Here is a 27,001-nt window from a genome sequence, read left to right on the forward strand (position 1 = left end):
GTGGTTTCATTATCCCTAAAATTCTTCCAAACAAGAATTTTGCCCTAAAATTATGCCCTCTTCTTTAGGACTAGCTCGTAATTCTCTCCCTTTTAACTCACTGTTTAACTCACTCTTCCTGAGCGCCTATTATTGAGGTGGATGGATCTATAGGAATGGTAATTTTCATCTAGTGTGATAAACGGCCATAAGTCTGAGTGATTTAACAGTGATTATGAACAGTGGTAATGTGAGAAAGGCACCCTGCCCAAGAGGGAAAGCATTCAGATACTCTCGATTCTGTTTCTCTAACTCTAAATGCAATTAAAACTGGCTGAACAGATGTAATCCAAATACTCAGGCATCATTCCAGTCTGCTGGGCCTGTCAAGATGGCCCTGCCAGTCGTCGATGCCCTTTTCTGGGTCAGATGCTTAGGAGCCTGGAAAACCCTACCGAATGTTTTCATTGCACTTTGGGACGTTGAGCAATGAATGAAAGGATTGCGAAGCATTTTTGACAACAGTGACATCTGTCCAGAAGTTGTTTACTTCTATACTTATCTGGTATAAAATAATAAGCCATTTATTAACTTTTAATAAAATCATCAAAGAAGTAATACAGAATGAAGACATTACCTGATCTTTCATGGTCTTCCCTAAGTCTTTCACATCTTTCATGTTAATGGCATTCTTCCCTCCCTTCTCTTTTCCCTTCTTCTTGTTTTTCTTTTTGAACAAACATTTCTTACAGATACAAAAGCAGCAGGTCAGGACTAAAAGGACAGCAACTATGGCTATGGCGATTAAGGCCCATGGTGGCACTGAAAGAAGAAAAGATGTAGAAGGCATTAGTAATAAACATTTCATGTACAAGCCTTTTAACCAATTGGCTACAGAAGTATTCACTGGTTAATTTGTATTTATTGAGCGCTCCAGACACACTGTTCTGTATCATGTTACCCGTGTTTCCCCTGCCCGGATGGTGGTTTCTGTTTCTACTTCACCCTTCTGTACATGTCAAATATGCCTTCCTCCAAGCTAGATTTCCATTCATCCATTCCTTCCTTCATCAGAGCACAGCTCTGGAGTTTGGCCTTGGAGTCGAAATCCTGGCTCTATCATTTATTAGCTCTGTGATCTTGGGCAAGTCATCTAATTTTCCTCCGCCTCCGTATCCTCATCTCTAAAGTGGAGGTAAATTGGTAGGTATCATAGACTTCCTGAAGATTAAAATAAGATGCATTTCCTGGCACATGGTAAATGCTTAATAAATATTAGCTGCTATTACTCATCTGTTAAATACTAGAGGTTCTATCGATATGTTCTGGGTATAATGGGAGGGGCGGACATCAATTGAATAACCAGAGAAAACAAATATAATGTAATAAAGGTGAGGAAGAAGTACTTGGTGCTCTGAAAGTCACCCACTCTAAAAGTAGGACATTTACCTGCTCAGGGTCTGCAGAGGCAGGGCAATGGTTATGTTCAGTGGATCTGAAACCAGGCTTTGATTCAGGATGGCCACTTTCAGGCTGTGTGACTCTGGCTAGATTGCTTAACTGTTCTGAGTTAGTTTCCTTCTCTAAAAAGTGAAGATAATAGTGGTACCTATTTCGTCTCCTTTGAAAATTGAGTTAATACACAAAAACTTTTAGAATGGCATCCAGCACATAGCAGGAACTCGATGTTAGCTATCTATTTTCAAGGCATACAGCTAAGTATTATGGGTAATGTGGAACACTCCGAGTATATGTGGGGACATAAACATGTACACGAATAAATACATATTAAAAAAAACACGGAAGTTCAGGGGATATGCTAGGGGAAATTGAGAGGAAGAGATGATTTTTTAGTAAAAAGGCTTCAGATTTATCAGCTCTTTAAAATAATAGAGCATATATAAATAAACATAAAAACATTTTTCTATTACAGTTGTCCATCTACTAAAAGTGATTCTCTTTTCTTATTTGGTGTATCCTATACCATGTGCTTATATTATAAAAAAAGCTCTTGTGGAAATATTTAAGATTGCACTTTGCCCGGAAAGGATTTATTTAACTATTGAGATTGATCAGAAGAAGTAATTAGATTTGCCTGCTGTAATTAAGAAGAGACACTGGACACTGAAATGGTAAGAAAAAGTACTATTTTCTTCTAGCTACATAAATGTCATTAGGATCAATGATTGCTGAACACAAGTCAGGACTACTTCGGTAAAGCAGAGGCACTTAAAAATTAACCTCTCTTCAAAACTCAGAAAACCCCACTCTTTGCTGTCCTTCTGCATTTAGCTTTTGTTGTCGAACACTTACTATGCGTGTTATTCCAGCTTATGGTTGGCTAATAAAGGTTAGCCTAAGGACATATAAAAGCACAACTTCTGAAATTGTGTTTTCAGCCAAAGAAATATTGGAAAGTAATATATAAGCCCACACCAAACACCATGTTTTCTTATGTTCTCTAATCTCCTTAAACAATCATATTTTTAAAAATGTTAATTAAACGTATGTAACCAATGATATCATTCATAACACCTCATTTAAAACCTTATACCTCTTTTGATCTAGTTAAAACCCTGCCACGCATGAACGAGAGAGTCTACATATTCATTGCAGTTCAGACAGTATTAATAATGACCCTTCATTTTGAACCTCGTAAATTATTCTTCTAGTCGGACTTGTGTGATAGTCAAGAGTTACATAAAAGTCTCTTAAATTACACAGGACAAGACCGAGATCATTTGACAACTTCACAGAAAGAAAATAGCGAAAGCACAGCAACATTATTTAATCACAAGGAGTTAAAGACATAGGGACATAGGATTACAGGGGGAAATCTTAACTAGTGCAACTTGAAGGTAAATTATAACCATTGAGAAAATTTTATTTTGTGATTTTTATTTTTTAAAGTGCTGCCGTATTCTAGGTTTGATCTCCCAAATAGCTTAATTTCTAACTTTGAATATTCTATATTGAATATATGAAACTCACAAAATTTTCCTCACAATTTACTGGCACCTTTAGATAGAATTAAAAAAACCTTAAGGTTATCATTTTGTGTACCCCTACCTATGAAAGCCTGACTGAACTGATATTTGGAATATAAACCACCATTTTTAATTTGAGTTATTTGAATTGAATTCTCATCTTAAATTCTGTGGAGATCAACCAAATACTTGAATTGGTAAGTTTGGTAAGAAACACCATCTATAGTATTATTCATTAGTAGTAGTTATAGAAATGTTTCAATATGAGTAAAAAAATATTATATATTTTCTATTAAGCTAAAAATTGATGGAAGACCTACTTAATATGGGCAAGCAGCTGCTACCGTTTTTACATTCATTAACTCACTTAATATTTAGAGCAGTTGTGTTCATTATCCCTTCAATTTTATACAAGAAAAACTTTATACAGAGGAAAAACTATAGATGAAATAGTTTGAGAAATTCAAATATATCTTTATTAGCTAAAAAAAATATATATTTTAAATGTATACAAAGGGAAACATCTTTAGCTTTGAAACCTTTTTAATAAAACATTCTGTATTAAAAAAACAGTAAAAATAAATAAGAGCAGAAGATGTTGCCAAGAGTGATTTCCATAATATAAAGTATGGCTTCAATAAAAAATGGACTCATCAAAATATTGCTATTGGCAGAAAGCTATTAGCTTATTGTTACTGTCACCCAACTATGATTAAATGGAAATTTTATAACAAGAATTTTAACATTTAACTTAAAGACCTTTCAGCAGAAAATAATAGATTAGTGTAAAAGCTTTCCTTTAAAAATGTTATTTTCATTTTCAAGTTAATAAATTAATCTCACATTGTTTAACCCAAAGGTAAACTGATGCATAAGATTTAATCAAAGTCAATTCTAAACTGCTTTTGATGTTTTAACTTAGACTTTGTGGTAGGCAGAATTCGGATTCCTCCAAAATGTCCACATGCTATCCCCTGGGACCCATGAATAGGTTACTGTACATAGGAAAAAGGACTTCTCAAATGTGATTTAGGATCTCGAGATGGGGAGGTTATCCTGGGTTACATCCAGATAGAACTGATGCAATTACTAGAGTCCTTACAAGTGAAAAAGACAGGCAGGATTTTCAGAATCAGAGATTTGAAGATTCTATGCTGCTGATTTTGAAGAGGGAGGAAGGAACCATGAGCCAAGGAATGTAGTTGCCTCTAGAAGCTGGAAAAGGCAAGGAAATGGATTCTCCCCTACAGTTTTAAGAAGGTGTCAGTTCATATAGCCATTATGGAAAGAGTATCAATGTTCTGCAAAAAATTAAAAAGAGAACTACCATATAATCTAGGAATCTCATTCTGGGTATACACCCAAGGGAAAAAAAATTTGCTGTTTTACAGTAGTATATTCACCCCTATGTTCACTGCAGTATTATTCATAATAGCCAAGATAAAGAAACAACCTAAGTGTCCATGAATGGATGAAGGGATGAAGAAAATGTATAAATGTATAAAATTGGAATATTATTCAGGCATAAAAAATAAGGAAATCCTGCCATTTGTGACAACATGGATGACTCTTGAGGGCACTATGTTAAGTGAAAAAAGTCTGTGATGGAAGTCATACAGACAAGTCCTGTATGAGCACATTTAAATGTGAAACCTATAAAAGTGGAGAACTCATGGAAACGAAGAGTAGAATGGTGGTTACCAGGGGTTGGGGAGTGGGATCAATGGGAAGATGTTGGTCAAAGTACAAACTTTTAATTATAAGATGAATAAGTTCTGGGGATCTAATATACAGCATGGTGACTACAGCTAACAAGACTGTGTTGTAAAAATAGATGAAATTTGCTAAGAGAGTAGATCTTGAATGTTCTTACAACACACACATGCAATCATGTGAGGTGAAGGCTGTGTTAACTAGCCCAATTGTGGTAATTATTTCATAATATATACATATATCAAATCATTACACTGTACATCTTAAATTTAGACAATGTTATTTGTTAATTAATCTCAAAATTGGGGATTAAAAAAGGAATCCGCTCTTCTGACAGTTTGGGTTTAGCTTAATGAAACCTATTTTGGACTTCTGACCTCCAGAATGAAGAAATAGTAAATTTGTGTAGTTTTACATTTGTGGTAATTCATCATAGCAGCGATCAAAATCTCAAGAGATAGAAATCAGACCTCAAGAGATTTGTGATGTTCTGCATATAGATGATTCTACAATTGGAATATTAGTGTGGGCTATTTCTATATTTTCTATGATCTTCTCATTCACAGCTTTGACCTATCCCTTCTGCAACCATTCTCATGACACTAACATTGTAACCAAGACACCCTCAAAGATAACCAATGGTTTTCCTGTGGCCGAACACAAACAACATTGTCCATGGTATGAGAAAATCTTGATCATATATTCCTTTTTGAAATTTCCTTCTGCTGTTGTTTCTGCTGCCCTTACCAGCATCATCTTGTGTGGATCTGACATTTTCCCTCTTTCCTTTCCCATTCCCGAGTCTTTAAATGGAGTTCTTATTCCAAGTTCTTAGCCCCTTGTTCATTTTCACATTCACTCACTGTTGAGTGCCTTCTTTCCCACGCCTTAAACTTTTACATCAGTTATCCATTCTGTTCCCTCTTAAATATGTTGGGACTGTATCTCCCACTGCCTATAGAATGTTTCCTATGAATCCGTCATCTCAATCCTGTTCGCCAAACCAGCTTTATGACACCTCTTAGTTCTTCAATGATTGCCTGCTTGTTGTATCTTGGAACCACGTGGAAAATTTTCTCCCAAGCCTGATTGAGGGGCAAGTCGTGCCATTTCTTCTTCCATATGTTTTATGCTTCCTTTACATCTATTTCTACTTGTAAGGTGTGGGCTGGAGGTTACCTTCAATGTGACAAAGTTACTCGTTGCTCTTTGCTCAGTTCTATCCCCATGTCTTCCTCAAACATATTCCTTCTTTCTTGAAATGCTATTCCTCTTCTTCAGTCCATTTAAATATTATTTCTTAAGGCTCAGCAAAAGTGTCCACGTTGAGGGATTTTTAAATAAAAGTACTATGTATGTTTGCTAAAATTTCCCCTCCCACCCAGTGAGAAATATTGACTATGTAGTGGAATACATTGGGTCATTTAGGCTAGTATAAAAAGATGTCTTATTGAAAAATAAATCCAAATCTGTATAAATATATCAAAGGCATTTTAATATAACCCTACACATGAAATTCACTCCTTTTTTTTTTTTAAAGATTTTATTTATTTATTTGACAGAGAGAGACACAGCGAGAGAGGGAACACAAGCAGGGGGAGTGGGAGACAGAGAAGCAGGCTTCCCGTGGAGCAGGGAGCCCGATGCGGGGCTCGATCCCAGGACCCTGGGATCATGACCTGAGCCGAAGGCAGACGCTTAACGACTGAGCCACCCAGGCGCCCCTGAAATTCACTTCTTAAAAACTCAAAACTCAGCTCTTTGTAGACTGTTCATGAATTGAATACTGGTATTTGATGAAAACACACACAAAAATAATTTGGAACCATTTAGAAGTAAATTTAGCAGGTCTTCTGTTGGGGAAGAAAAACCAAACAACTATTTCCCCTTATCAAGAGAGGCCATTCTTGCATGAGGAGTTGGCATAAGTTAAGCAGTTTAAAAAATTAAGTATTTAAACAGCTATTATTGAACATCTATTTGCCTGGCATTTTTTACAGGGCTGTAATACAGTGCCAAGCATGGTTTGTATAATCACGAAGCTTACTATTTACTTCTTACATGTTAAAAAGTAGGTCTTAATTATTTTTTTAAAAGTAAATTTCTTAAATTTGCCAAACTCTGTACTTAGAGGATAATATGGTGTTTTCAGATAGAATCTCCGTGGCTTAATGTGCACTCGTGTACAAATTTAGTGCTCTAAGGGGGACGTTTATTGATGAAAGTGAGCAGTAAATATTCTTTTTTACAATAAAAATGTTATTCTCAGATTAAAAAATATTTTTTTTCTCCAAGGGGGGCTTTGGCACTAAGCAAATTTGTAAAAATTATTTACTTAAGGAGCCCTCATAAACTTTTTTTTTTTTTTTTAAGTAGACACTCTGAATTTCCTTCTCTTTAATAGAGCCAAGTGTCACTGAGAACACCTTGTATGCAGAGGGTACATTTATGAAAGGGAAAATCTTACTATTCCTGAAGAGTAGCCCGGGGTGTCCCATTTATGGCCCCCAAATTCAAAGTCTGCTCATCAGATAGAGTAGTCCTACAGAATGAGCAGTTGGGGAGAGAAGCTTTATAAAATTTACACAAAGTGCCCAATGGCCAAGAGGAGCCTGGTTCTAGATTTCCTGATTCTAAGCTCTCACTTCTAAATAGAATAGACTTTTTTTTTTTTTAATTTTTTCCATTCTCTAAAATGCCTCAGTCCTACCAGCTTAGTGCTCAGTAAATGTTAGGTGGCTTGAAAGAAACCCACACAGCCATGTTCTTGGGCTCAAGTACAAGTAAGGTGGTATGGTCTCTGAGGTCAGCTTTGTCTCCAATATGTTTTCCTTCGGTCTGCTACTCAGTCGCATTTCCTCAGCTCTGACTCTCCTGCCACATCCCTGGGTAGTCAGCTTTTGTAGTCTCCTAGGCTGGCAACCTTCTGGTGCATTTACTCATTGGGTTTTGGATAAAATCGAGGGCAAAACTCACTTTTTTTTATTTCTGCCTCGATTTCACTTTCAAGGACAGCTCTGCATTATCTGGCAGGTTCCATTACCATTCGTGATATGAAGAAACAACCTAAAATCCATTTTTCTGTCACAAGATGGGCTGCATTTTCCTCTCTGAGAAATAGAAGCTTGTGCATTTACATCAGTCCTAGATATTTCAGCCAAGAGCCTCAAGATGATCTAGGTAACACCGTTGCTATGGCCACTACAGAAATTCAGCAATAACTTCAAGCCTTTTCTACCTTTGCCACATCTCTGTTTTGTCCTGAGTGCCCCATCGCTGCACTAATGTCTATATCATTCATCTTATGAAGAACTTACATATTTCTTCAATCTTACGTTTGCTGCAGCTTTTCGCCAACTTCCAGGTTTACCCCAAACAATCTGTCTCTCTAGATCATCAGGCATTGATGCAAGACGCAGAATAGAATGTGAAAATAATTCTGCTGTTAAACGGTGAGAAAAAGAAGCTACTGCAAAGCTTTACTTTTAGACTGTTTATGAATAATTTTCAACACACAAGGATAATTTTTCAAGAATTGGCAACAAGCCAAATAAACCTTGCATTTGAAGGCTTTTTCTAAATGGCAGAATGCAAATAGAAATAAAGCATTGGAAATATGTGGATTAATATTCTCATTAACCACCTCTGGAGACAACACATTAAATGTGAGATTTAAAACACTGTATGAAGTCACACAGAATATGGCTTAAGAATAGACCAACCAGTCAAAGGTCAGAATGAAAAGTTTCTCTTACAGACTGAAACAGCTTCAAAGACTATGCATTCTTCGCTTCTGGGTATTAAACAAACTTTTCACTCAGTCTTGAGGCTAGAGTTCGAAGCCTCCGTTGAATTATATGGCTCTTTTAAAATACAACAAAATCTATAGTGTCTTGATGGGAAAATATAAGTGCATGTGTGCACAGGGCGTGTGTTGTGTATTTAAATTTCTATACAACTGGGAGTGTGTGGTACCCTTGTGGAGATTACAGGTCCCAGTCTAAAAGACCGTTGGATTCCAAATTACAAACTCGTTTCCCAGAAGCATCAGGGTAAAATTCACCAAGATGAGGGAATTTAAAACAAACAAACAAAAAACTTAATCCTTCATTTGGTCATTTGACCTTTTATTTATTTTCTTGGTAATCTGCGATGTGCTTATACTGTGCTGGGGATACTGGGGGAAGAGAGAAGGCAGGTCCTTCTCTCTAGGAGCTTGCAAAGAATACCTTCCAGGAAAAAAACTAGAAGGAAATAGACAGTTCAGTGTTAAGCATAAAATTCAGAGTAGGTAGGCTCTGTAGGCAGCAGGTTAGGGAAAGGTAAGGTAATGGGTCCTAGAGTTCAGTGAAGGCTCCAAGCAAGAGGTGAGTCTTGAGGTAAGCTCCAAAACTGGCTTGCTACACAGTGAAAATAGCATTTTGGGGACTTGAGTTCTTTTCTTCCCTTCCTTCCTTCCTGACTCCCTCTCCTCTTGTCTGTTGTCTGTCTCCCCTCCCTCCCTCCTTTTCTTCCTTAATTCTTCCTTCTCTTCTTTCCTTTGGTTTTTAGACTACCTTGTTAAACAAAGCTCTCAGCAAGACACTTATGAATCTATATGGGCTTTCTTTGTCACAGTAAATGAAAAGACAATTCCTTATAGTAAACACATGTAGCCTTCCCTAAATAGCCTTCAGAATTACCCTCTTAACACATTTCACATTCTCCTCTTCTATAGTTCTGTTTAGCTTTTTCAATATTGCTCCTGACAGAAAGCAAACTGGAAGATATATCTGTGTAAATAGGTTGTAAAAATGATCCAAGCCATTGAGTAGAGTTAGCTACTCATTAAGGCAGATGGATTGTGTAAACAGTAATGTAAGAGAGAGGCTCATTCATTCATTCATTCATTCATTCCTTCACTCATCCATCTGAGTGTCTATTTAACACATTAATGCTCAGGACATTGAAGGAATAATGAACAAGTTTGAAATCATCTACTTAAACAGCTTATAGTCCAGCTGAGCAGAGGTGACATGATTCTTCATGATAATATACATGAAGAAAATTGTGAACAACACCAGACAGCATATTAAATGTCAAATTAAATGGGGTCTTTGGCTTGACTCTGATTCCATTATGTAGTCAAAGCAATCTTACTCATCAAATGAACACTTATTTAGAATTACTTTTTAAAAACCTTAAAACTTAATAAAATGGGAAATCTGCCTCTCTAAAAAAACTGTTAATACATTAAAAAACTGTTAATATATTTAAAAACTTCAGTAAAATATAGTGCTTTAAAAAGCACAAAATCATTTTAAAAAAACTGTTAGTACATTAAAAAACTGTCAGTAAAATATGTTGCTTTGAAAAGCACGAAATCACAACCTGTACATTGGGAAATTTTTACCAGAACCTCTATCTGTTGATGTGATTTTGGTGGGTACTGTGCTACGGAACACACTCGCAGCCCCTGCTGAATAACTTAGTAAGGTTATTGATGTTTCTTGTTGAATGCAATGATTTGTCTTGATAACAAAAGTTTGTTGACTGAAGGCCATTTTATCTGCACAGGTATTAATCAAATAATTAATTTTACAAAATGTCTCTAATAATAGTCTGCTTGCAACGATAAGGCAAAGTCATCCATATCTTCACAATATTGGAATGTCTGAAATTTGACACGGGAAATGATGTTGGGTCTTCAGGCAGAGATAAGCCCCAGCAGGACTTCCAGAGGATTTAGATAAGGCTTCAGTCAGCCAGAGAGCTTGCTGTCTGCAGGCTCCGGGGACAAGTGCATTGGTAAACAGGGATGCCAGGTAAGTTGGCCCAGGTGAAGGCGATTCACGGGCTAATCAGTTCGGAAGCCTTTGGAAGTTTGTAACAGTTTTCAGTCATGCTGTGGACAACACAATTTCGTGGTTAAAGGGAAATCCATTTATCCTATCAAATTTGTAGCATGTCTCTCTTGAGTTCTGATTTCCAAGTTCAAAACTGAAAAGGAGTATGTCTCAGGTTTTTCTTCCCCTAGTGGAAGCTAACTTTCTTCTTGTGTGTTAAAAGTCTTCACAATAAACATCTTTTGGATTTGGATTCAGTTGATGTTTGGTTTTCTTTTGACGCTTTGAATCTGGTTATAATCATAACATTAATGGGCAATATCAGATATAAGAAAGATCAGGAATCTTGACTCCAAGTTCTGCCACTAAAATTGCCAAATAAATTTGATCCAAGTTAAAGTTTTCTGAACCTCAGATTCAACATCTATAATATGGGAGGTGGGTGGAGAGAAGAGACTCTGATATAAACTCTGTAAGTGATTTGTGACATGTAAATTTGTAATATGCAAAGTACTCAGTATGGTGGGTAACATGAGGGATGGTTTTAAATGCCAGTTATTTTTATTTGCCAGCAAGTCCTGTTAAATTTCATAAGTTGAAAATACTTAAAACTTGACTGAAAAAGAAAACTCTCAAAGATAGAGTAAATAAAAGATGAAATACAAGCAATTTTGTATGGATACTACAACTACCAGCATATTCGACATGCTCTGCCCTAATGATACAGCAGAATGTCAGGGTAGAATTCTAAAATAAAGATTGCTGTCAAAAAACTGAAAGGCAAAGCATTTTGTAGTGTTCAAGCTATTCATGGATAAATAGTAGAATAAATAAATCAAAATTTTGGGGAGAATAAATAGTAGTTCTTTAAAATCACAGTGGCCAAACAATTGGTTTTTATTCAAATAATGTGAGCAGCATTAGAATAATATTAAAATTTGTACTAATGGAAATAAACATAATATGCGCTGCCTTGTATTTTCAATAATTAGCCAGCTAACGCTACCTGAGGTGAATGTTTTAACGCAGCAGTAAAGATACTAGTGGCAAGAATTTTATTCTTTCTACTGGCAAAATGGTAGGTTTTGCTTGATTATACTCAATTCTGTGGTGCTTAAGCATTAACAACAATATGATCTTGGATACTGCTTTTTTTTTTTTTTTCCTTCAAAATTGGCCAACTATTTTAAGTGACTTAAAAAGCTTCCTTGAATTCAGTGTTTTTTATTCAATAATTATTTACATTTTAAAATTATAATCATTTTTATTAAGAACCAACTTTGAATGTATGTAATATGTTTCCACTGAGTAATTTACAACATAGAGTTCATTATTTCATTTAAGTACTATGATCTTCATTCATAAATGGAAAATTTAAGGTACCAGAAATACTGTGACTATCCAAAGATCCTGGGAAAAAATCATGGCCCAACCTCAAACTCAGTCCTTTGAACCATCAAGCTCTTTCTATTAATCCAAGCTCTGATTCTTCCTGTTTCAAATCAGTCAGTGATGATTAAGATTTAAATTTACCCAGGATCACAATTTTGGTCCTTTACTATTTAAATCCTTCCAATGCCATATTAAGCTCTAGTATGTCTTACTCATTAATTTGTGCTGTTTTTGCCCATAATCTTCAAGAAAACGGGCTAGGAGCCTATAGCTGTACTTTACATCTTAGTATGATTTAGTAAAATAGTGAGATAGAGAATTTCCTTTAAAGATTAAAAACTATGAAACTTACTGGAAGCAATACCTATGTTTTTGTTTTGTTTTGTTTTTCTTCGGTACTTACATGTAACCATCAAAGTCAAGAACCCAGGTCACTGTGCAAATATTAGAGGATCACTAGATCCAGATACTGCCTGGAAGAAATGTAATAATCTTACTATGCTAGTGGCCTCTTAAGATTCTTGGAAAAATAGTGGATACATTACTTAACATATTCAGGCAAATGCCTTTCAAACAATGTAAAATTTTACGTTTGAAGTTCATCTTAATGCTTTGAAGTGAAAGAATTAAAAAAGAGAATTTAGTGGGCTGATGTGAGTAATCTGAGGGTCACACTATTCTCTTTGAAAAGAATGTTTACTTTAAATTATTGATGGACAGAAAGGGAAAAAATTGCAGAGCACTTAAGGCGTATGTCTCAGGATCAAGAGATCATCAGAAGAAGGATCTTGAGGGAAAAAATACAACCAAGAAATGGAGAATGTTATCTCCTATTGAAAAGCTTACAGCAGACCTCAGAAGTATAGCACATTGACTCATAAGTGGCAACTGACTGCTCTAAATCATTTTTTAAATCAGTGTTCTTTGAAGTCTACCACATATTTGAGACAAATAGCTTGAAACTTCAGAAAGTGGGCCTTGCAAAAGGGGCAATAAGTAACTGTGGGCCTTGCAAAAGGGGCAGTAACTGTGTGTTCATGCTAACCTGGCTCAGCTTGCTCCTTGAATGCTGTGTTCCAAACTTTACACCTGGTCCTTCTCAAAGCACAAGGTATTGCCTCATGCCTTGGTTTTCTCTTTTCCATTTACTCTACCTCCTCTGTAGGCTGCTCTGTGCATATTTGACATGTGGGGGAGTAAAGAGAGGGAGAATAGAGAGAACAGAGTCTGGGGAAACTATTTGGAGCTATTTTGTTCTTCTGCATTTTTTCTGATTGTCCCTGAGCAGCCATCTAAATTGTGAAATGGGGAGCAGAGGCGGTTAATAGTATGAGGAGTGCAGTACATTTCCAGAAGAGCTTGATCTCTGCTGCAATTCTCAAAATGTGGCAGAGAAGGAAAGCAGTTGATGTCTCCATGTTCCTACATAATGGGAATGGTGTCAGTTGCTTTATTTAAGGGTTGTATGCATGAGAATTTCGGGGACAATCTCAAAAATACAAATGTGAACATGATAAAGATGAACTTAAAGATGTACATTCTTTGATAAAGTACCAGTAACCCGTGGAGTCGGACATGTGCTATGATTATATAATAGTTAATGTAAAAAGTGATCTTGGCTCTAGTCCTCACCCCAGTCCCTACCAATCAAAAGCAGATTCTACAATGGCAGATGCTAACACCTACGGCTGGAAAAATATCAGAGAAGAGTCATGAGGTTGGAGTTAGATAGGAGAAGTTTCTTTTTCTTCAGAAAGATGAGATAAATACTATTTGTTTTGAGTGATTTTATAATTTTCTAGGCAAAAGTCCAACTATGCTATAAAACAAAATAGGCTCCTTGGGGGGAAAAAAAGGCAAGGTATAAAGAGACAAAGTCTTTTTAACACAACTGATGAGAATCATAATCAATATACAGTAATGGAAAAGAAGTTTCTCAGATGGCTGAAACATGATTACTCTGTTACAAAGCAACACACAAAGGTTTCGCTTTTGTAGATCAGAACAGATTTGGATTAATTGACCTCATAGAGTCTTTAACTTAAAAATGTTTATGTGTGAATTTTAATAAATGTGAAATTAAATAACAAACAGTAATAAACTAGAAAATCAGTTAAAATGTTATGTATTCAACTCATCATGGTATACTAGAAGGTACTAGAGGTTTGGAGTCAACGGAGTTTGTTTATTTTTTTAAAGATTTTATTTATTTGAGAGAGAGTGAGCAAAAGAGAGAGCACAAGCCATGGGGCCGAGGGATGGGGAAAGGCAGACTCCCTGCTGAGCAGGAGCTCCATCTCAGGACCCTGGGATCATGACCTGAGCCAAAGGCACATGCTTAACCGACTGTGCCATCCAAGTGCCCCTCAGCTCTGAGTTTAAAATTCAGTAAGTCTTTGTCTTCTTTGAGCCTTTATTCTTCTACATGAAAAGTGGGGATAATACTACAATACTAATCGTGAGGATTACATGAGATGATACATTTGAATACCTGGCACATGGATGGGGTTAAAAAATGCTAATTCTTTCCCCCATTTTAAACAATAAGTAATACATATAAAATTCTATTCTAAAATTTAATATTTTTTATTCTGAAAGTATTTTTATTGAAATATAATTGACATACAATATCCTATTAGTTCCAGGTATACATCATAGAGATTCAGCATTTTTATCTATTACCAGAATTACCCCATGATAAGTCTAGTCACCATCTGTCATCATAGAAAGATGTTACAGTATTATTTATCATATTCCCTATGCTGTACATTATGTCCCCATGACTTACCTGGAAGTTTGTACTTCTTTTTTTTTTCAGATTTTTATTTATTTTTTGAGAGAGAGAGACAGAGATAGAGAGAGAGCACAAGTGGGTAGGAGAGGGAGCAGCAGGCTCCCCACAGAGCAGGGAGCCGGATGTGGGACTCGATCCCAGGCCCCTGGGATCATGACCTGAGCCGAAGGCAGATGCTTAACCGACTGAGCCACCCAGGCGCCCAGGAAGTTTGTACTTCTTAATCCCCTTCCCCACCCAACCTATCTGACTTCTGGTAACCAACAATTGGCTTCCTGTACCTATGAGTCTGTTTGTTTTGTTTTTTCCATTTGTTTTTCAGGTTCCACATAGAAGTGAAATGTACTGCACTCCTCATACTATTTGTCTCTCGGTCTCACTTACTTTGCCTACCATAATCCCTCCAGGTCCGTCCATGTTGTCCCAAATGGCAAGATAAAAGTATTTCTTGGAAACATATTTAAAATGATTAGAACTGTAAAACCCGCTGGGTTTCCTCTAAAGACTTTGTTCTATTTGCCTCTCTAAAAATTAAAGTAAAAGAAAATTGACCCAATGTAACTTCTACAACTTGAAAGGAATAGAGACAATTTGGAGTTAATCCAGTATAAAATAAGGAAGATACTTAAATCTTAGGCTTACATGAGAATTAAGAACATGTTCTCTATTTTCTGAGAAGGAAGAGTGAGAGGAAATAACAGAGTGTAGCAGAAGAGATTGAAAATATTGGAGGCAGAGAGGTAGAAATCTCTTAACTTTAAGAACTAATGTATATTGAAAGAATTTTAAAAAGAGCAGCACATTTTTAAAAGAGCATAGATGGTTAAGTCTTTGAGCAATGAAGGTTAGCCGGCAGTTTTGTTTTTCATGCCTGGCTTTCACTTACAGTGTCTTTACTGGATTTTAAGTCTGTGGCTTTAAAGTATACTCATACTGTTTGGGGAACCTGCATAGCAGTATGAGAATCCTGAGCACCCCAGGGAACAATGACAGGTGGGGTCGGGTTGGACTGGAGGGACTGCCAGAGATGGCTCAAGTCCCAACAGTGAGGTGACTTCCGAGCCATGCTTAGCAGTTTGCAATGAGTTCTTTATTCTTTGGTCTCATAGTAAGGTCAGATATTTTAATATAATAAAATCATCCCTCTTTGTCTTTAACAGCATGGCTTGAGACACAAGTCTGTGGGAAAACAATGACACCTTTCTGTACAAATAAATTGTTAAATTTTTCCTTGGGACAATATTCTAACGTGCAGATAGAAATGGAAGGGTTCAGAATTTCAGCTTTCGAAGAGATTTAATCATTGAATGAGGAGTGTGGGGTGCAGAAAAACAAAATGAGATTTAGGAGCTGCAAGAGCTTAGCCATATGAAAAAGTTCAGATGTGGAAAAGGTAAGATCCTCACTGCTTTGCATCATCCTAGGCACAAGACAGAGTTTTAGCAGAAAGATGGGATTACCAGAACAGAACAGAATGTTATTTTACAGTTCATTTTAACTGGCCCAGAGTTAATGAAGCATGGGAAGTTGCTGTCACTTTGTGGGTATTAGGATAGATTTGAAAATTCTGGGTATTATGGTAACTTTGATTTCATAAATCTGAATTTCTTAGTAGAGTAGAATTACGGAAAAATGGAACTTTTATGGTATTTGTGGTTCTCTGAGGAAGCATCTTCTATCAGTTTCTGAAGGCGTTTTGGGAGGTGTATGTGAAGTATGCCAGTGATGAAAGTGTCTTCTCAGAATATTTCTATAACTTGATGACTGCCTGAATTATTAGGGGCCAGAGAACAACAGCAAAGTCTTTAAAGTCTACTTTGAATTTCAATGAAATAGCCTTTTTCTCTAACTGCTTATTTACTTCAACCAATCATGGGACGATACTCAGAGTACTTTGCAATTTCAGAGCAAACAAGAAAGCTTGACTGAAATGGATCAAAATGAAGTAAATGCACCAGAACAATAGTAGATAAATTAGAGGTTCTACTCTGAGTTTTATCAAAACAGTCCTGTATTTGAATTTATCCAAGGCCATGAGAAATAAGGAACAGTGACATTAAAACAAAGGAAAATCTTGCAAATGAGATTTGCAAGTTTTTGTTCTTTCTGGCTGTGAAGGCCTGTAGGAAAAATAGGCATTTGTGAATCTTTGAGGTGTATTTGCCTTTGCCTTGTATGTCTCCACCTAATCAAGTACCTCTAGAAACAGTTGAGATTTGTAATGGCATAGTTACTGTAGAAGTGAGAATTGTCTTCAGTCATTGTCTTATTTTACATTCCTAATTTAAGCTCTAAGCCTACGGGTGTTAGGCCGTATCAAATTCCGAACATGCACTAAGTAGGAAATTCAATACAATGCCCGTTATTGTTTGTAATATTTAAAAACTGCGAATGGGCTTTCACCTTGTCTTAAATTTAGAGCTCTGAATTGTATTTTCTTATAGTACAATGAATACTAAGTCTAGATGTGCATACCAAATGAAGCGTTTTTCTTTAATTGGAAAAATGGGAAATGATTTGGTGAGTACAGAGAAGAGGAAGAGAAAGCCCAGGTTCAAACTGGTTATAGAGCTGACCCATGAACAACACTGGTTTGAACTGTGTGGGTCTATTTACATGTGGATTTTTTTATACTACTGCAAATGTGTTTTCCTTAGGATTTTCTTAACATTTTCTTTTCCCTGGCTTACCTGATTGTAAGAATATATATAGTACATAATACATATACAAAGTACGTTAATTGACTGTTGATGTTATCGGTAAGGCTTCCAGGCAACAGAAGGCTATTAGTGGTTAGGTTTCTGGTGAGTCAAAAGCTATAGATTTCCGACTGTGTGGGAGTAGGGGGTTGCCCCAAACCCCCATGTTGTTCAAAGGTCAGCTGGATACTGAATGTTTAAATTGATTTATACTGAACATTTCCTTCTTTTTACGTGACAGAAGCTTCAGTTCTCCTCAGGTTATATTTTCCCTTTCTCCATCACCAAACCTTCAGATCACCTCTGATTAATTTCTGCCCCAATGTCCCGTAGTTTTACCACTTTAACAATTAATCACTTTTTCACGTTTTCCCTTCTTGTCCTCATCTGTTAAACGTATGTTTAGAGTTGCCTTCACAGCACATGCAGTTTCATATTCAGCTTTTTTATTATCAATTTTCACATTTTGCTACATGGGCTTGATGAATTCTTTCAAAGTTTATCATTAAAACTAAGCAAAAAGGAAAAAAAAAAGCATGCTGTCCATTTACCGCACACTAGCTGAAGAACTAAAAGATGGTAGGCACTGCTGAGCCACCTCTCACCACTGCTGACTGCATTCCGTTCTCTCTTCCCAAGAGGTAACTTCTGTATGAAATCAGACTTGTTTTTTTCCTGTGCATCTCTTTATGATTTTACATAAGTTTCTTCTTAGGAACATTTTAGATTTAACTTTTCTTTTTTTTTTTTTGAGTTTTTATTCCTAAGAGAATGGCAGCACACATCATAGCAAAAATCTCCACAGTTCTTTGAATTTCATGGATTCGAGTCAAAATAGCCTAACTTCAAAACCACAGCAGTGTAGTAAGCGCACCAGACATGATTTGTCTTCCAGGTTACCCAGAGACCTCCCACGTGGCATCTTCTAAGGAGTACGGCGGTCACACTCTGTATCCTTGGAAGGACCATTACGGTTTATGACAGGGACACTTTCAGGCAGCCTCTTGTCTCTGTGCCTTGTGTGGTTGGCATTCTCATTTCATTGGGACTGTTTGAAATGAGGGATGCTAAATCAGAAAAACAAACACAAAACTCTGCCTTCTCACACTGTCACAATCATTTTGAAACCAAATAAATCAGAATCCTTATTCTTTAGTGTTCTTAAATGTGCAATCCGTAGGGATTCGTAAAATAAAGGTGTACTTGAAGTTGGTTGTCGGCTGAGAATGAGCTATCTTGTTTATTTTTGTAGCAAAACAAAATAACCTCTTTTTTTTTTTTTAAAGATTTTATTCATTTTTTTTGACAGAGAGAGACATAGCAAGAGCAGGAACACAAGCAGGGGGAGTGGGAGAGGGAGAAGCAGGCTTCCTGCAGAGCAGGGAGCCCGATGTGGGACTCGATCCCAGGACCCTGGGATCATGACCTGAGCCGAAGGCAGACGCTTAACGACTGAGCCACCCAGGCGCCCCCAAAATAACCTCTTTTTATATTAGCTGCTTAATTTGATTCATCTAAGAAGTTGATCTTTTTCTCCTTTTAGGAGTTTTGCCCTTAGGGAAATAAAATGCTAAGCATCAGAAGAGAAGAGGCAGATATCACTGTGATGCATCTTAAAACATTTGAGTTAGTTTGTTTCCTACTTTTTTGATCCACTATGTACAGCAAGGGGTTTTCATTTCCCCAGGCCATAACCCAATGTACAAGAGTGATATGGATACAAATATCCATTTCTAAAAGTATTTGAGGTTAATAGTGAGATGCTTTTCTTTCCTTCCTTCTTGGTTCACTTAACAGTATACATAGTTCTCGTGGGATGATGATGATAGATTCCTAGTGTCTGTCTGTTCTACACCAAAAGTGTGACCTCATTGCAATAACCACTGGCAAGATGATAGATTTAGTTAGTATTAGCCATGAGACAAACATGTCATTTAACCTCAATCATCAAAACCAAACTTCCAGCTATCAAACATGCTGATTGACACTTTTAGAAGAATAGGGATTGGCTATTTTTCCACATCTCAATATCTTTGTCTACAAGGTTGAAAGTGAGTTATTTTCATCTTCAGTACATTTCCTTTAGCTTCAGGTAAAATTCAATCTTGATACATGTTGCTAAATATCTGTTGAGGCAAAATTTAACAAAATTGCCTCTACTGCTCTAAATCTTCAAGGTCATTTATCTTGGCCATGGCCACACAGAGATTCTCCTAGCCAGTTGCTAGAAGCTGTTTTTGTGAGTAAAATGGTCTCCACTGAAGAGGGTACTAGTTTACAGTAACAAGCTTTGAGATTCCTTAAAGTTAATTTAAAGGTGATTCATGGATATATACAGGGAAAATACAGTATCTTCATATTGTGTACAAAGTTTTTGTAGTATTGCTGCTCAGAATATAATTCAAGTGCAGGATAAATGAGAAACATGGATTAATACATTTGGATGGGCAACATTTTACTTCTGCATTCGGCAGAGAAATTAGCATTAACTTTTTGGAAGGATTCCTACTGTTAGTAAACTTTTGAAAAGTCACATACTCTTAATAGTGTAGATCTCCTGGTCAAAAAAAATGGTTTGGGTTTATTGACCCAACCTCTTTTAAAGATTTATTTTTCATGAGCGAGATAAAAAGGGCCGGCGATGGGGCCGGCGGGCGGGGGGGGGGGGGGGGTGCTTGGAGTGGGGGGGGGCCGAGGGAGAGAGAGTCTTATGCAAACTCTGCACTGAGTGTGGAGCCGGACATGGGGCTTGATCCCTGGATCCTGAGATCACGACCCGAGCTGAAACCAAGAGTCACTTAACTGCACCATCCAGGTGCCCCAGCCCAACTCCTTTTAAAGATCTTGGAACTATAGCATGAGGAAAATACACATTTTTATCACTATACTTGATCAAAATATTCAGTGAAATTCTTGTAATTTTAGCACAAATAACTCAGAAATCATTGTGCTTGAGAGGGTAATGGTTTGATAATTTAAATGCCATCCTAAAGCAAGCAAGCACAAAAGCAAAGATCCCCCCCCCCCCCCCAAATCCTGGATATATTAAAATCAGTCTGTAGCTATGGATTCTGCAAACCAACAAAGCCTGAGATTCCTTTTTGGGCTCCTATTCTCAACACTGAATGGGTTTGCATTCTAATATGCAGAGGCAGTTAGATACACCTGTGCTAATAAAAATTGGAATTGCAAATATTAGTAAGGGAAATGTGTGCCGGAAGATGGAATTTGTTTTGCTGATTTTCTTGTCGTCTGCATGTTAGGGAAAGGCATGGCAGTCATTTGCTCTTAGCTTTTAATTGGAAGCCATGCTTTCAAACTGCAAATTGTGTCCTTTTTCAAAGCCATAAAGGGGTTGCTGAGTAAATCATCATCATTCTCTGGTAAACTCTTCTCTTCCTCTATCTCTCACCTTAGAACAGTTAGATACTATTCATTTTTTTTTTTATTCTAGGCATATGTTTTAATTCAAGAACTGCTTAACGTTGGGATCATCATAATCTAGGTAATTAATTCATGTAACACATTCTCTCTATTAACATAGTTTCGTATACCCTAAATTTTTAGGTGCCTAATAATGTGGCTGAGCATATTTGTTTAGAAATCCGCATTATCCACTGTAACATGCAAGCAGAGAGATTTAGCAGTACACCCCAGTGTCTTCTCAGTAGACTTAAAATCCTCTCCTGGAACAGCTGCATATAAGTACAGGGGGAATCTCATTTTAAAGAAGAAAAGAAGTCCTGTAGAAGGCCATCACTCTTGTGAAAGGCCATTAACTTCTTGGTTGCTTAGAAAGACCACCATTCTTCTTGACTCTTTACTAAGAGAACTCTACTTTTGTTTGGGTATCACACAGCAATTAGTATACTCAAGAATAGTAGGCCCTTTTTCCAGAACTCGGATGAATGATGATTGGATTAAGTCAGTTGTGTTAATTCTTCTTTTTTTGTCAATGATTGGTCTGAGGTTGGGCCTAAAAGCCAGGACTGCTGATACTCTATCAGGGGAAACCATAGAAGATGACAGGGAAATACTGTTTTTCTTCCCAATAAAGAGAGAGTACTGAAAGGAAAAAAGACTCCTTTTACCTTTTCTCCCCACCATCCCACAATCTGACTGGACTGTTCGGTATATGATGTTCGGAGCTGTCAGAGCTCTCTCTCAATTATGCAGAGACGGCCAAGGGAAGCTCAGTTACTGGCTTCAGAGTAACTCAAAGTTACTGGTTCAAACTGTAAACTAGCTCTGGAACTGCCTATACCAAGACTTAATTTTACCTGAGGCCATTAAATGCTTTATTGGGTAAGTTGCCTGTATCAGCCAGGATAAGTTAGATTATGCAGCAGCAACAAACAATCCAAAGTGTCAGGAACTTAAAACAACAGGGCTTATTTCTTATTCATGCTGGAGATCGTGGTGGGTCAGCAGGGTTTCTGGTTGTTGTCATTACTCAAAGATCTGGATTGATGGGGTAGATGTGTCTCCAAAATTGCTGGATTCAGTTCCAGAAGGAAGGGTGAGTTCTGGATAGTCTCTTGTCTGCCATTAAATGCTCTAGCCCAGGATGGACACATACCGCTTCTAGTCACAACTAACCTCTCAGAACTGGTCGCACAGCAACACCTATAGGAGGGATACATTTATGCCGTATGCCCCTAGAGGAGAATGATGAGAAATACCTGCTGAATGGAACTGATGATAACTGTATCAGCTTAAGTCGAGACTCCTGTTATGTGCAGCAAAAGGCATCCTTAGTGTAAGGATGATGATTGAAATTATTGAATATTAGCTACATATCAGCCATTGTTCTGTGTCTTGACATAGGTTATTGTATTTAATATGTACAAAAATCTCATAACGTGAGTACTATTATTCTCATTTTCTGATGAAAAATTATCTCAGGGGTGCCTGGGTGGCTCAGTCGGTTAAACGTCTGCCTTCAGCTCAGGTCATGATCCCAGGGTCCTGGGATTGAGGCCCACATCAGTCTCCCTGCTCAGCAGGGAGTCTGCTTCTCCCTCTCCCTCTGCTCCTGCACTGTCTCTCTCAAATAAATAAAATCTTTAAAAAAAAAATTATCTCAGAAGTCTCTTGCTCAGAATCATTAGTACATTAATGTTGGAGTCATGATGCTAACTTAGGCATTTTAGCTGCAGATCCATCCTTAACCTCCATGTCGTTGGGTCTCTAATACACACACACACCCACACCCCCGCCCCAACACACACCCATATCTATTGTCTATCATCTGGTTTTCTACTATGTTAAGGAAAAATAAACATGTGCAACTACCACAACACTGTCGCAAAAGATAAGATAAAACTTCATTAGAAAATGTCTGTCAGTTACTACACTGTGAGCTGTCATCAGCATATTAGACAGACAAATTTGGAATCAATCTTCCCAAAGCAGAGGGGGCAGTTTTTCTTCCATGATGCAGAGGAGCAAAGTAAATTTTTTTTTTTTTAATTAAATGTTTTATTTATTCATGAAAGTCAGAGAGAGAGAGGCAGAGGCAGAGGGAGAAGCAGGCTCCCTGCCTAGCAGGGAGCCTGATGCGGGACTCGATCCCAGAACCCTGGGATCATGACCTGAGCCGAAGGCAGACGCTTAACCCTCTGAGCCACCCAGGCGCCCCGAGCAAAGTAAATTTTATAAAATTTTCAAGCCTGAGGCCTCAGTCACTAATACCATGAACCCTACTCACCTGGGGTGAAACAAGATTGAACACACCTTTCATCATCCATGGAAAGAAGGAAGGTACCCATAGCCCAGAGCTACTCACTTGGTGGTAGTTCAAATTCTGCACATAAATAAACCTTATATTCAGATAATGACTGCAGATAGTTATTATTCATAGTAGTGTGACTACATCTAGCTTACTCTTTATTGGAAGACTATTTTCCTACTGGCGCTCATTGACTAAATGAGGGTGCATCTAGACTTGGGGATTCTGGAAGTTTATTTGACTCTGATTTTAATTTTCTCTTGTCTGAAAAAGTTCTGTTCATCATTTATAGGGGAGAGTTCCTGAATTTGGATTTTGGCATTTGGAGTTTTAATTTAAAAATTCTTCCCCCAGGTTCACACTTGTTGTTTGGTAAAATTCCTCTTTGGGGAAACTACTGCTTCCTCATTCTTAATAAAGGTGATTTGAGTGTTACTAATCTTGTCTTTTCTTCTCAAAGCATGGGTGAGAGTCTCAGTCTGGTGAATGAGAGCATTCCATTGCCCCAGGGCATAATGATTGGTCCATAGGTGGGCACATTATTCAAGCCTGTGTAATAGTACTCAGATGTGGACTGTTGTGACAAATGCTAGATCTAGAAAAGGCAACAGAAGAGCAGAAGTTTTCCCATCTTCATGATCTATCTCTGCATATACTTACATATATATACTTATACTTACATACTGGGATTTTATTAATAAAGGGTTTGTGAGAGTAGAAGCTAAGAACTCTGTCGTACTAGGAGTAACTTATCCTGGAAGGCAGACATACTCAGCAGTGGCCTTTTCCTTCCTGGAAGGGGTTCTAGAAGGAGTGTTGTTACAAGTTCAGCTCTTGGCCTGAATCTTCCTTTAATCCTTACAGTGGTATCTTTTTTTCACACACTTAAGAATTTCGTAGTTTTCAGGCTACATACTAGTTGTGTAAGTTTGAGTCTTTATGATGGAAATAAAGAAAATACCTATCTTATAGGTTTATCTGAGGATTAAGTAAGATTCAGGTACTTAATAATTACTGGTATTATTAATTAATGTAATTATTATTACTATCAGAAGATTCAGAGGTAACCTGTTTCTTGTCTGGTAGCTTTAAGAAGTTCTAGCTTTCTATCAGCCTTGTTTTGATTTGGAGATCCACTTCTAGTATGTGGGCTTCAAAATAATTTTTAACATTCTAGTCCAATTTCTATAATGTGGTTCTATTCTTTTAAACTGCTGTTGGGATGAAAAGTCTCCAACTCCAGTTTTTCTAGGATTGAAGACTTAATCTTTTTGTTGTTATTGATCTATCCAAAGTAGTGAGATCATCCCTATGGTTAGGCTGCTGCTATTAACTGCTACATAACCTGCCTAGATACCTTCAAATTATCAGATACTAGTTTCTACCTCCTCCCTGGAGGTGCTCACTACTTTGAATTTTTTTTTTTTCTTTTGTGTAACTGTGAGGCTTTTGAGTATCTATGTCTATGTGCTATAAGCATCTATTGTATTGTTATTATCCCCCCTCCCAAGTGTCATTGCTGTATATTCTGGAAGGTCATTTAGCACTCAAGAGGCACTCATTAAATATTGAGCGATCAGTTGCCAATGTGTAGGTGGTAGCAAAACAATCTACCATGTGTGAAGGGAGTATATGTTTTTATTTTGTCCAATTGCTAGTTAGATGTTAATAACCCTAGTGTCTTTAATAGTGCCTCATAAATTGTTTCTCTCACAGCAAAGAGCTGTGAATCATTGATTTTGCTTGCGCTACTTTTCATTTTACCCTATATCTCCCAGCAGTATTATGTTAGTTCAATGCAAAAATGTTTAAAAACAATATCATAAAGTCTAACTGTGTGAAAATCATTCCTACCTCATAAATTACACTTCATAAGTCGCTAGTTTGCAACTTCCAATATCTTTTCAACAGCAGTGAACCAAAAGTGCTAGTAAACAGAAGACATGAACTACACAAAGATGCCTGATAGCCCTTGACTTTGGAGCACCCTCCCTGGTGTCTTAATGTCTTCTCTATAAAAGCTATACATTGGAAGGTCACAGATGATAAGATAATCACTAAATTTAATTATCTTCACTTTTCCTTACCTCTTATGACACTTGGAGTCAGAGACAGATTTAACATTTTTAAGTTAAAAAAATCCCTCCTCCTTTGAAACTCTTGATTTTATTCTTGGACTTCACACACATTTCAAGTTCTGTCACTTTCTCCATGTAGCACTCTGAGCAAATGAATACTCTGTCACCTTTATACTGAAATCTTGTTCTAGCCAGTAGACTGTTTAACGGTGATGGAAAGGCATTATCTCAATCTTCTCGGAACTAACAGTAGCCGAGATAAGAGGTGAACGTAAGTGGTTATGATACAAGATAGAATAATGATAATTGCCTCAGAGGCAAAGGTAGAAAAAAATGGAGAAATCAGAGCAAGAATAGAAGAATCGGAATGGCCTTATGAAGGCCGTGCAGAATACACACATGTAGAGCTGATGAGGGAATGACACACAGTGTGAACAAAAGGATGGAGGCAAAAAGAAGTACCAGATTGGAAAAGGGAAAAATATCTTTTACTTAGATTTTCGTCTTTGAATATCTGTTTCTACTACTCAAGTTAGGCGCTTAGTCCCCAGTCCATTCTGAAATACACACCCAGAGTAATTGTTTTAAGCTCTGCTCAGGTTATTTCCCTGCTCAACATACTTCAGTGTTCTCCAGTGAGGCCTGGTGTTGAAGCCCATCAATAATTGGGCTCTACTCACTTTTACGGTTTTATCTCAATTTCTCTTTGTGAAATACATGCTCTGAACTTTTTAGTTATCATTGCTCCCCTGTTCTCTCAGCTTTCTCTAGATTTAAAGTTTTAATCTTTTCATTTTCATTTCACCACTAATTTTCATGTTCAAAACAATCACCATGTCCTAAAATATCTATTGTACCTAATACCCTTGAAAGGACCTTCATCTTTTGGAATTGACCACTAATATGTCTCCTGATCTCTACAATCTATTCTCTAGAATCTGTTTTACATAATTGCTGTAAAAGATCATTTTTGGTGCAATTAGATACGAGTTTGAGGTTTTCTCCAGAGTTGTTCCTCATAAAAGCTTGTCTTAATATTGGAAAGGATTAACAAACTTGAAAAATTATTTTCAATTTTTTCCTTCTTTTTTTGCCACAGTTCTTTGCAGTTAGATTTTTCTTCCTACAAACATCACCTCTCATAAAATTCTGTACAAAAATATAATGTTCTGCTTAAAAAGTCAAAGCAAGGTTAAAAGTTTATATTTGAGTTTTCAAGTAAAGAGCAAGGTGATACTTTTAAAAGCATGGTTTCTTTTCAAAGATAAAACAATTTCAGAGTCATTGGTAAAAAAAAACAAAAACCTCATTGCTCATACTGGATTTTGCAGTCATAATAGCTGTCACTCTGTAGAAACAATTTCTAAGAATTGCATTTACTTGCTAAGACTGCTGCCTACTTCATCAGACTGAGTTTTAGAATAACTTTAAAAATGTTCTTGCCATTTTTACCATATAAGAAACTAAAAAGCAAGATCGCAGTTTACAAAAAAAGCTGTTCAAAAGTAAAATTGGATGCCCAGTTTTACTAGCTCAACAAGTATTAAATTGAAATGTGTTAAAACTTAGGGGGGAACGGTTAATAAGATAATATAGTAGAGATCTCTTTAGTTTTATGGCCAAATATTGATATTTTCTGCAGAAGTGTATAGCAAAGGAACATTTCTATGAAGAGAGAAGAAAAATTCAAAACCCCTGAAGGAAATCATGTAGAAGGTTCTTGAGGAGCAAGGTTACCAAACAGGAAAAAAGCTTTAGCAAATTGTAAAGATAATGAGGGTGTAGCAATGTACAAAGCCAATG

General features: G+C 36.9%; 1 protein-coding gene across 2 annotated transcripts in view; it reads right to left on the bottom strand.

Annotated features, from left to right (window-relative positions):
* Positions 1-27,001, bottom strand: part of SYT1 (synaptotagmin 1) — a 196,367-nt gene that overhangs the window by 150,725 nt on the left and 18,641 nt on the right. For both annotated transcript variants that reach the window (XM_021678551.2, XM_021678550.2), the window contains exon 2: positions 617-801. In XM_021678551.2, the coding sequence (XP_021534226.1) occupies positions 617-801 (185 nt within the window). The remainder of the gene's footprint in view (positions 1-616; positions 802-27,001) is intronic.

Source organism: Neomonachus schauinslandi, chromosome 5, assembly GCF_002201575.2.
Source record: "Neomonachus schauinslandi chromosome 5, ASM220157v2, whole genome shotgun sequence".
Lineage (NCBI taxonomy): Eukaryota > Metazoa > Chordata > Mammalia > Carnivora > Phocidae > Neomonachus > Neomonachus schauinslandi.